Source organism: Pollicipes pollicipes, unplaced genomic scaffold (assembly GCF_011947565.3).
Source record: "Pollicipes pollicipes isolate AB1234 unplaced genomic scaffold, Ppol_2.1 Scaffold_7261;HRSCAF=8764_pilon_pilon_pilon, whole genome shotgun sequence".
NCBI lineage: Eukaryota > Metazoa > Arthropoda > Thecostraca > Pollicipedomorpha > Pollicipedidae > Pollicipes > Pollicipes pollicipes.
In genome coordinates this window covers 23910673-23923026 of record NW_023597054.1, presented here as the reverse complement: position 1 = coordinate 23923026, position 12354 = coordinate 23910673, and the positions used below count along the sequence as shown (strand labels likewise).

The following is a 12354-nucleotide window of genomic DNA, read 5'->3' as shown; positions in this document are numbered from 1 at the left end:
TTCAAGTTGAAATATATTTATCTTAGCGCGGGAAGCGCATCATAGCGCGCATGATATCATTGAAGAAGCACTATCGGCCGACAATGTAAATCTAGCACATACTGGTACTGACAATCTAACACATACCTATTTGCTCAAATCACCCGTTCAGTTCTTTTACGACTCGTTCAATTGCATCCCCTGCTTAGATATTCCGGAGCGCCAATGCAGCACAATTTGTCAACTTTACCAAACTTGTAAACTCGTTGACATCCGGCTGGAGAATCGTAGTTTTCCATGCATTGGAACTCGCCGCCGTCATAGCTGGGTAGCGTGATATTACCATGCATGATAACGATATATTCTTTGGGTGCTTTATTTATGAGCTCCAAGTAGATTCGAAAAGGCACGTGCCTCTGTTACTCAACAAGTACAAAACAGCAAACAAGAAACCAATGCGCAACTTCGATCGTACAAGCACCACGTGAATGGTTCACAGAAAACACCAGTCTCCCGAACCTCCCTAAACAGACCGCAGCTGAGCGCAGCTAGTCTACTCGCGTCGCGGAGTGCCGTGCCGGCCCGATCTGGCGCGCGCCGCTCGGACCGGCCGCCCCTGCTGGCCGATCGGCCGTCCCTGCTGCCCGGTCAGCCGCCCCTGCTGCCCGGTCGGCCGTCCCCGCTGCCCGGTCGGCGGCCCCTGCTGACCGATCGGCCCGCCCGCTCACATCACTCCTTGCTGAAGTCGAACAGGGTGCCGTCCAGCCGGATGTTGATGTCACTCTCCTCCTTGGTGATACAATCTGCGTGGCCCACCTCGTCCAGGTGGTCCGGCTCCAGGTCAAACACCAGCATCCGACGGCGAACCTGCCGGCAGGACGCGCCCGCCCGCTCAGCCTCCACGCTACATATCGCGTGTTGAGGACCATTTGATACATTACAGGGATGTAGCTTCTTATTCAGGTGAGGGGGAGGACTTCAACGCCCCCTCCTTAACATAAAGACGCAAGGACATGAGGCCAACAAAGAGCCACAAGGGCTCATCGAGGTTGGCCTACCTCGGGTTCAGCCCACATCCACGAAACTAATTAAACCGCCTGACCTGCCCGAATTTAGCTATAAATGAGATCCTTAGACCACTAAAACTTGTCCAAGCGATTCTAAAATGTTGCTAGAGAGGGGCGCTCTTCATCTTCATTCGACAGTCATTTCCAATGATTCTCTACTCTAAGACTACATGACCGGCGTCATCTTTTGACGCTGTGGCGTACTGCGAACGACGTCTCCGGGATGATGTCATGACTATATTATTTTCGATGGTAAGATGCCGCAATGCCGCTGTTTTCCGATGCTGGTTGGTGTTGCGGTCTTAAGAAGTGCTACATAATGCTTTTTTAATATTGTTATATTCCGAAAGGCGGTGCGAGGGTTCAATCAGCGGCGTGATACATCAGAGAATGCACAAATATGATGGCACGCAATGTTTTGAGGTTAAGTGTAGGTAACAAAATTTTCGGACTTTATTCCACCTGCCCAAAACTTCTTTTTGGTATGTTTTCCGTGGTATGCAGACTGGCAAATAAGAAGAAAGGGGACTAGGCTATGGCATACGAATAAGCTCCGTTACACTAGCAGGGTGTGAATCATGTTCAATGTGTTTAACTTTACAAGCAGACAAGCATAAACGGCGGTGTTAAATTTGGTTGTTATGTAAGGGCAATTCCCTCCCAGAATGTACGTTTGAAACCTCAATTACCCATGCTGGACTGCTCAATGATTCTTAGAAGACAGAGCTTTAGCTTGATGTGTTATATTGTTATCTCTGGTGATGCAACTTGAGAGAAATTCTATCACATATACGCATGCATGGTGCTTTGACTAACTTAAGGATTGTTCAGCATGTCAGGACGTGGCGCTAGCCGGGGACCAAGGCGACCGTCAAGAGCGCGTGCGAGAGGACGTGCCAGGAAGACTCTCTTTTCTGGAGACCAGTAAGTGATGAAGCTGTCACATAACACAACTCGCAACGCTGCTTATGCTTCTGATGTAACGACATGCATTGTGGCATGTGTTGCGTTTTGGTCTCGCTCAAAGTACAGCTTTATGTTGAGTTTTCACTGTAGTAATCACTGGGCGCCCCCGGAGCATTGGATACATCGTCACTGGTAAAAAAATGTTTTACGGATCGTATAAGTCAAGAGATCAGGCCGCATCGAATCGTACTACATCTAAAACGATTCAATGTTATGCCACTGCACGATACAAAATGACTGGAAAAGTATGGAAACGCCTTATAAGGCAAAAGAGTACTTGTCGACCAGTAGCAACTAACATCCACTTCTTGGCTTGTATAGCTTTCGCACCTAGCACAGTTCCATTCATTTTCCTATCTATCATCCCGTATTCATATGCCTATCTATCATCTGGTATTCATATGCCTATCATTCATATCCGTATCTACCATTCATATCCCTCTCTAGACAACATATGCCTAGCTTTACCCTAATTGTTTCAAAGGCTTTTGTACAAGTCGTAGCAATACAAACACAAACACGTGTGCCAGTCGCCTTTGACCACGGAACCATGCGCAAGGGGGGGGGGGGGGGCGGTAGCGGCGCTCGCGACTCACCTTCTCCACAAACATCTCGTCGACGGCCGGCGTGCGCGACAGCACGTACACGTTGCGCCGGTGCACGATCTTGGCCGCGTGCTGGCAGTGGAACACGCCGGCGTAGTTGTCGTAGTCGGTTGTCATGAAGACGTATTTGGAGCTCAGGGGATCTGCGGACGGGCGCGCCAGTGATGAGTCAGCGTGGGCTTGCACTAGGCTCTAGCTGCTGTGGTCTCGCGACCTTGCATGGCCCAATCGGCGGGTATTCACACTTCCGAGGTAACTGTCAGATTTTGAATGCATGTGAATACAATGGCACGGTCATGCCCCAGACATGTGTGTTTGAGTGTACTGATAACATTAACTATGCCTTGGCGTTGCACCTGGCCCGCTCGACTGACAATAGCGGCTTACTGGTGGAGAATGTTGCCTGGTACGCTCCGGGCGGCCCGTTGTCCCTGAGGGTGCCGACGCTGCTGTACTTGTGATCGAGGCTGACGGCGTCTAGCGCCCGCAGCTCCTTGGACTCCACCACCCGCAGGCCGCTCTCGGTCCGGGTGTAGTTGAACGTCAGGCAGCTGGAGGTGGTGCCGAAGGCGCGGTGGACGTACCAGAGACCGACGATCTGCCAGCGGGGTGGCCAGCCGTCAGCACCAGCGGAGGAACCGCACAACGCTTGCCCAGCCCCGCCACTCAATTATAGTGTGCATCACCTTCCCTTGATCGTGATAAACACGTGACGGCATCGTCTGCACATTTTGCGATCTGAAAGGATTGCCCATTTGTTGAGTCAATGAAAATATGGCCCCGTTGTGTAAACTATGAAGAGACATCGTCTGCGTTTTACCCGGTCGGCGTCGAAGTCGTCCATCGGTTTCACGTTGGCACACTTGCCGGCTCCGTACTTGTGAGCCGTCACTGCCGAGACCCCCACCAGAAGCGCGAAAAGGGTGGAGCCGAGCATGGTCGCAGCTGTGGGAGGCAGATCAACCATGTCACGGCCGAAATACTGACGAATCGATGAAAGCGAACATCCAAGCACCCGGCGATCCAAAGCAGCATCGCCATGGTCATTGGAGCTCCTAAAACTCTGGATCTCAACGGTTGGACACACTGCGAGTTTGCTGGCCGCTGGCCTCCGCACTACGGCCAGGGGCGGCTCGGCCGTTAGCCTGCCGCCGTGATCTGACCACAATGCCGGGTCTGCTGGCCCGCGGTCTGCCCTCGGTCTGCCCCAGCGCGCCAGTCGGTCGGGTCGATCCACTCACCGTGTCGTGCGAGCTCTGCGGACGGCGCGGCCGAATACACGGGCGGGCGCGGCGGGCCCGGACTAAATAGGCGGGCGCGTCACGGGCGAGAGACAGGAAGCGGCCCATTGTGACGGGGCGGCGGCTGGCTGTGACTCACGCGGGCCCGGTGCCTCGCTTCGCCTCACCTCGCCTGTTTGCTGGCGCTTCAGTGAACGTCCCAACTGCTTCCGCCAATCTAGTTTGATTTCCCCTGCCGCCGTTCGCAGAAGTGGCCGCTTTGTGCAGAGCTGCGTGAACAGGTCGGGTCCGCGAACAGGCATGGCCTCACCGATTCAGTCTGGGAACAGGATTTGGAGCAGTTGCGAAAAGGTCGTCACTTTATATGCGGTATGTGGCTGACTGGCTGGCACCCTCCACCGTCAGCCACATCTTCAGTTCTGTGGCCTCCACCACGTGGCCGAAGGTTATAGAGGGTCGCAAATGCGAGGTCACGCGCTTCGCCTGGTGGACGGAGATTCAGACGGACCCCGTGGCTGCGTGCGGCCACGTCCTGTGGAACTCAGCGTTGCTGACAAATACGATGTCCATGAGACACAGTTTTTCACGTGGGTCTGGACCGCACCTAGACTGAGCCCAGTCCAGATATATGCGTGTTAGGGGGCGGGGGGGGGGGGAGGAGGCTGATCCCTCCATCCCCCAATGCTGACTTGAGTCTTCGCCTCCCCCCCCCCCCCTCTCCACCAATAGCCCTCTGAGCGCCCTCAGTGCATACGAGCAAAAGGGAATACCGATGCGGATAAATTAATTGAACTATTGGTACACCACGTACCTAGACACATCACCGTAAGCGTCATGTTCATTTTGTTCCAAATAGTGTCCCGCAGGCTACTAATTTTTTGGTCATGCCAAAGCCTTTTCATGTCAGGCCAGTCTGCAAATGTCCAATAAGCCTTGCATATGAGGGCACCTGTGATAGGGTAAAGAGCAATTAACTCAGATATGTCAGCATATTAAAGTACAGGGTGGCTCTGATAAAACACGGCTCATGTTTCTTTCAGCAACGGCAAATATGTTTTTGGCACAATTGTGACTGCGATGGTGGTATTCAATTGTCATTTGAAAAGCAAAACACAATGAGCATAGTGGTAGTCATCAGCAATTCCACGCCCGTCAAATCGCGAGAACAAAAGGTGCTCTAGATGACCCCTGTCGATCCGGGATACACGACAGCGGAGTCTGCTGCAGATAGTCGATCATCGCATCGAATGGTCACGGAAATACGCTCCATGTTAAGTAGGGAGGTGACCTTGAGCTTTTGAAGGCTCGTTAGCTTCTCCTGGTTGGCGTGGTTCTTGAGGTCACCCCAGGGCATGAAGCCAAGGGCGACAGGCTGGGCGAGTTAGCAGCCGCGGCACGGCAGTCATAGCTGATGTGTATTCCGGATAAATGATTATCGAATCAATCCAGTGAAGCTCGTGCCACGTGCGACGTCCTACCGAAGCCGTTTTTAATCCCGAGCGATTCCGTGCAGTCACCCCCGGTTCCGCCCACAAGGTTATCAGAGCGATAGTGATGTAGCGCCTTGAAGCGGTGATGACAGGATTCTCGTTCTCGTCCTCAAAGAAGCATCTGCTTTAGACTGAAGGTTTGACGACTGTGAAATTACTGATGGTTAACATCGAATTTTTCATGTTATTCCATTGAATGGTCTTTCGAATGCCGCCGCGGTTTTGATTATGCGGGTGACACACTTTCCACTCATGAATAAAGCCTGGGTTGACTCGGTTAACAGCTCAATCTAACAGTATTACGTCCTGGTATTCTGAAGGCCAATTATTTTCAACATGAGGACTTTCAATTCATCGCACCAAAACATCGGTGTTCAAGGCTTTTGTTGTTCATGTCAACTTCCGATATGTGTCAAAGAGTTGGCCACAATATTTTATGAGACATCCACTTTGGAGACCTATTCGGTCATTGGTCTTTACCTACTTTGTCCTTCCAGCTATCGAATTTCCGTCGGGAGGTTGTGTAAGCTCAGTTTTACTTTGTCTCTAGGTGCATCGTGGCGGTCCTTAGGCTCTCGCCAGTAATTGTAAAGCCGTGCCATTCTGCATGAAACCGCCCTTTTGCGCCTCGGGCTACTTTCGATCAGCGAGGAACACATGTTTTCGTTGATCACATGAGCTCGAATCATGCAGGCGCTTTTCTGTAAAATGAACACCGAAGTCTAAGCTTCTCGCTACGTGCAGCTTCACATCACCTCGAATGGAAAGTCGTCATTTCGCAGCAGTTTTCGGAGGTGGAATCGCCGAAATATCTTTATATGAACAGCAGGGACACAAATGCGAGTGGCCGAAATCCGGAGAAAAATCAAGTTTTAGGTTATGGGTTATAGGTTAGGATGGGTTAGATCAAACCGATTTTAAAAAGTAACACGCCTGGCTCGGAATCAGTGGTTTATTGAAGAACCAAGCTGCTCTTGACAACGCAACATGTTCTTGGGAAAATTAGGCAAACGTGGTGCCTCATGCAAGCTGTCGCACGTAGGCCATTCCGCCAAAGTCTCCTATTCTCCGAGTGAAATTGGGAGGGGGGGGGGGGGAGGATGAACACGATCTTTTGGGCAAGAAATCAAGGCCTTCACTGGCACAGGGTGCTTGGTGCATCACGCTGGTGTTTTCTGGTCTCTGCTTGAGCCGGCTGAGCACTGCCTTTGATGGAAGTGTCCTAGATCCATTTTTGGGGTCCTTCCTACACTGACCGAACATTGCTTTTGATGTATCGCGGCGCACTTGTAGCTAGCGGAATTTAAATTGCCCAATAACCGTTTTGAGTTCAACGCAACAAAAGTTGTACCACACCTGATGATTTATCTAGTATCTCTGTCTTCGACATCAGTTTCCTGTTGGTGTCGATTCTGCAAATTGTGGCCATAACGCGGGCACAATGGGAGACACGTTCCACCTGACGCTACTTCATGACAACAGCGCTTTGGTCCATCGCGTTGCGCTCGAATTCAAGGTGCAATAAACACCTAAGACAAAGTGAGGACAGAACTCCTGGCGGTTTGAGCTTGTAATGGTTGGAAACTGTATTTTATGTCAGATTTTTCTGCTCCATGCATCTTGCTGTGCCATTTGGAAAACACAATGGATGGCTTCGGTGGTGTGGCAGCCTTCCTTCTCCAATACTCGTGTCCAAATCCCGCAGCCTCTCCTCTCCCATGGTGCTCCGCAGATAGGACTTGAGTGTGACGCAGAGAATGGACGCCGCATTGACAACAGTCAATTCGTAATGTTTCGTGCTGTTCTTACCATGCACCACCAAATGCGAAATGTTGAAATCCAGCGTCCTTGGGCTATAGAGAACATGAAAGCACAACGCCAGCAGAAGCAGTGCACCTGAAGGTGCATTGAAGGTGCTGGGGATGGAGGGAGGGGCCCTAGATCCGAAGGCCGAACTTTGGTGGTTGAAGGCAGCCAGCACGCGCACTGTAGCATGTCACAGTTTCACGTAGATTGGGTGGCAAATTGCACTAGCAGATCTCGTGATGTGGGCCTTGTGAAGGTTCTAGAGACACATTTTGATGTTCTAGTGTCCGAATAGTTACCTAGGTAGCTGCTTTGGTCAGTTTGGGTTCTCTGCGGGCACTTCTTACTGCCAAGAGGTGCTGGGTTATCCGGTCCATTGGGACTCCTACAGCCTCTAGGGGTGTCATGGAGCCGAAAGAGATTTCTGCAGCTCCCTTCGTGACATGGCCCTATGGCCTCCCAAAGTTCATAGCTTAATGCACTCATGCTCTCCCCAAGCCCAAAATAAGACGTACACTTTTTACCTGCAACCACTGGTCTGGGTGTGCCGCAAGAAGACGAGCGCGAGAATAGAACAGTCCGACTTACGTGTGTGGTGTGATGGTTATAGCTCCGCATGGCTACCGAACAATAATTCAACGATCTTCTGTCCGAGATGGAAAGGTCCGCGAACTGCTGCGAAGATAAGTCGTCCTCTCGTTGTGAAGATGTCGCGTTGTGGCTTGTCTGTTTGGAAACATGGCATTAAGGATTCTACTCTTGCATGTCGTGGCAAATTATCTTCTCAATAGCTATGGTCCGGGGTCTTAATAACGTGCCTGGACTCACGTGAATAGCTCTTAAAACGAACAGGCAAGGTCTTCAGCTGTTCGGTTGTAGGCATCATGAATTTTTGTATTGAAAACAACTGAACTACATAAAAAGCTGCATGTGCTTTCGAGCAGAGTTATTAAGTAAGTATTGGTGTGCTCGTACATTGTGAGACAACCCGGAATTTTTGGAGTAATCCTCAGGGTCACGAGTGCGCGACTTTAAAAACGCACAACGCTGACCAGGTTTGATGAGAACAGGCGGACCGGGTGGGGAACAGTTTAAGAACCTAGTTTAATGAGACCATGAGAACGGGCGAGGGCCGGGTGAAAACTAGCGAGGACCAGGTGAGAACGAGTGGGCAAGAAAACGACGAATCATATTGGTCTGACACCAATCGAGTTGCACCCTGTCCAGATCAGGTGTGTGCGTGATGTGCGCATAGCATAAACATACCCGCTGTATAGTTACACTGTTCCTCGTAGCTCGCCAGCTGCTTTTGTCCAAAGCATCCGCCCTCAATTCCAGTCGTGCACCGAAAGCCCGCACTTCAAAATAGCGCTGCTGGATTAGCGCATGCTCTACTTCAACACGGGATTCCCAGAACCATCAGGCTACCGCGTACATTGCGTGACTCCTGCCTCCAGGAACGAATCGAGTTACGCTGGTCGCGCCCGCAACACACATACACACACACACACACACACATATGGTTTCGGACGCGCGTGGCTGGCAGGGCGGCGGGCGAGGCCAGAGGGTATGCCCGTCACACGCCACAAGCGCCGTACCACGACAGGGTAATACGCGGCGGCGTAATTTGAAATGCTGGAATGGTCACGTGAATAACTCTTAACGCAAACAAGCAAGGCCTTCAGCTATGCGTTTGTAGGCATCATGAGTTTCATGCTGAAAACAATCCACCTACGTAAAAAATCCGGGGTGCTTTTAAGCGGAGATGTTGAGAAAGCATAAGCACGCTCGTAACTTTGAGACAATACGGAATTTTCGAAGCGGTACCCAGGGTCATGAGTGGGCGCCTTTACAAACGCGCGACGTTGACCGAGTTTGATGAGAACGAGCGGACCGCGTGAGGTTTAAGAACCTAGTTTAATGAGGGCGTGAGAACGAGTGAGGGCTGGGTGAGAACAAGTGGGTAAGATACCGACGAGTCACATTGGTCTGACACCATTTGAGCTGCACCCTGTCCAGATCAGCTGCGTGCGCGACGTGCGCATAGCATACGCATATTCCGCTGTATTGTCACATTGTTCCGCATAGCTGGCCGGCTGCTATTGTCCTAAGCATCCGGCTTCGATCCCAGTCGTGCACCAAAATCCCGCGCAGCAAAATAGCGCTGCGGCGCCGCTGCATAAACGCCTAAAAATACGCCACGGGAGTGGTGTAAACAATCAGAAACTACTGACTGTCGTGCTACGGGTGGATTACGCGCTATGCACAGGCGAGAGGTCACCAGCAGTTCCGATCTGTCAAATAAATCCCTAAAACTATCGCCGTGTCTCAAACTGGGAAATCACCAAGCACAGGGGCGCAGCTTCTCAAAGTGAGTTGGGAGGAGGGCTGAATAACGAAAAATAACTTGACGTACCTAAAAAAAATACACCAACAAACGGGTTTCCCTCTGGCTTTGGGCCTCTCCTCTCGAAGCTGTGGGGCTGGAACCCAAGTTGGGGGGGGGGGAGGGCTGAGGCCCGTCTCCCCAACCTGAAAAGGAAACTGCACCCCTGACCGAGCAGCAAAAGTGGGTTTCGCAAGAAAGATCATGCACAACGTACTTGTACCACTCGTGTTAGTTGAAAATTGTGGCCCGCCTGGACCAAACAGCCTTTGTTCGAGAGCGTATGAAAATATTTCCAGCGATGTGTCTTGCAGCTTGCACGTAATGCGCCCGTGACCAAGTGACGGCCTGCAGTGCCAGGGGCGGATCCAGAGGGGGTGGCCATGTGGTCATGCCTCCCCCTTGGGCCCCAAAGGGGCCCATTGGCTCCGAAGGGGCCCCATAGTCGACCGAACAGATACAGTTTTTTTAAAACAAATGCAACAAAATTGGATATCTTCGGATTTCGGCTCCCAAGAACAGTTGCAAGCAAAAGTGAAGCGGCATCAAGAAGAGATAAAAAATATTAAATGACTGAAAAAGTTGTTAGCCTGAAATTTTAAGCCTTCTTACGCTGACCAGGGGCCCTGTATTGTTTCCGGAGGACCTGTATGCCCACTGGCAGATTCGTTCCGATCGTTAAGGAGCCTTCCACGTTGCCCTTACCTTTTTGCGTTTGCTCGGAGGGCCGCGCATTGTTGCTGTGTCCTTCTTGCTGGCATACCAGGGCGCTCTTGTCAATCAGGGGCCTTCCACGGATTCTTTTTAATCGCCAGAAGGGCTCTGTGGGTTATAGCCGGGGTCCCGTATGTTAACCTGCCGGGGATTCTCAGTTGGTCCGGGGGTCTTTACGTTGGTCTCGGTTCACCTACCAACACAGCCACGATGTGCTCGATCTTAGGCCCTTCAATCGGGTCCTTGATCGTCGGACCCAGTGGGTCCTCTAGGCCCTACGGGACTCCTCGAACACTGCATCTAGCCCGACTCGGGGTTCCTTGCCAAAACAGGGCCCCGTTAGGTGCTGTGAGGCTCTGACAGATGCTGGAGACCCGACCAATGTAAATCCTTGGCTCCAGCTTTGTCCCTGCTTGTGAAGTGGGCCCTCAGGTCCATGCCGCCACGGAACAGACCGTGCGTCGCGGGTGGTGTCTGACCGACATGTCAGCCCTTATCGACTCGGGGGGCTCCTGAGCGCGTAGGACCCTCTGGCTGGCATTGGAGTACCCGGCGCTGCGGGCCGGGTTCTTGAATACCACCTCCTGCCGGCCTTTTGGACACGTAGTTGTAAATCCTGAGGGGCCCGCACTGTCTTTTGGAGCCTAAGAGCGGGGGCGTGTCCCCTTTATCCCCTGCTTGCGCTTCTACTCTACTGTCAAACTCAAGGCGAACGTGTTGTCAAACTGGCGAGGAACATCGGAGCTTTGTGGTATTTGCAGCATTCCGTAGGTCATGCATGTTTTTTTCACCACGCCCGGGACGTATTTTCAGGTGGTCATGTGTAGCCCAATCAGCATTTCAATATATGCAAAGCATTGTCGGTGGCAATGCAAGCACGTAAACATGACAGAAAATGATCGGCAGCTGCCTTGAAGTTATCGCACAGCTTCACAAAAACATCTCCATCGGTCAGCGACCCCCCCCCCCCCCGTCTCGTCTCGTCACACACACCTGTATGCCATCCACTCAATAATCGCCCTGGCCGCTGTTTTTTTGGTGGACCAATGCAGTTTCTTTTCTCCCTCGACGGCGTAAAGCCATCTCCGGGGGGGGGGGATAATGACTTCCAGCTTAAGGCCAGGCAAGGACTACGTTAAATCGCTAATACTGCCCGGTGCAAAGCAGGAGGTCGACCCGAGGTTTTTCGTGGGTCCGCAGACGTCCTGGCAGTACCCTTTAGCACGTTTTCCCGAAAATATTTGGCATCCGGAAAGCTTCCCCAGGAGTGGAAGCTTGGCGATGCAGTCCCAGTCTTTAAGAACGGTAACCGACAGTCTCCCAGCGAGCTACCGCCCAGTGTTACTGCCATTCCCTCCAAGATACCCGGATCTTTCGTCCGTGATGCCGCACTTGATCACTTATCGGAGTCTTCTTCTTCACGCAGCCCAACATGGGTTTCTCCCAAAGTGGTCATGTATCACCCAGCTTTAAGACGTTATAGAAGATTGGAGCGCCGCAGTAGAGGATGGACAGCCGGTGGACGTAGCGTACCTAGACTTTAGCAAAGCCTTTGATTCTGTGCCTCATAACCGTCTGCTCTCCAGGCTTCACGCTCACGGTGTGAGGTAATTTGCTACGCTGGAGCAGGGCTTTCCTTTCTGACCGGATGCAGAGAGTGCGGGTCCAGGGCTCGAAGTCGGACTGGATAGACGCCATCAGCGGCATCCCGCAAGGATCAGCGCTCGGACCAACGTTTTTCATAATATTCATGAACGATCTGCCTGAACAAGTGCGAAGCGTGGTCAAGATGCTCGCGGATGACGCCAAGATCTACTGTTGTGTCCCGAAGCCCCTGACTAACTTACCTCTACAGGTTAACCCCAATGCCCTGGCCAAGTGGTCAAAGGAGTGGTTGCTGCCCTGTTCTGGAGCAAAGTGCAAAGTAAATGCATATCTGGAACCGCAGCCCGAGGCTGGCCTACTTCTTGAACGGCGCCGAAATCGCGGTCGAGTCCACCGAGAAGGACCTCGGGATCTCCGTGGATTATAGGCTTAAGTTCCACAAGCAGACGGCGGAAGCGAGCTCCAAGGCCAACCTGATGCTGACGGTGGTGAGGC

General features: G+C 52.0%; 1 protein-coding gene across 1 annotated transcript; it reads right to left on the bottom strand.

The window, feature by feature from the left end:
- Positions 1–3882, bottom strand: LOC119112363 (apolipoprotein D). Its single transcript, XM_037236521.1, has 5 exons — positions 3859–3882; positions 3438–3562; positions 3005–3215; positions 2609–2760; positions 1–846 (listed from the first exon to the last, which is right to left on the bottom strand). Exons 2-5 carry the CDS (start codon positions 3552–3554, stop codon positions 709–711), a joined length of 618 nt encoding a protein of 205 aa, XP_037092416.1. The 5' UTR covers positions 3555–3562; positions 3859–3882; the 3' UTR covers positions 1–708.
- Positions 3883–12354: the final 8472 nt, after the last annotated feature.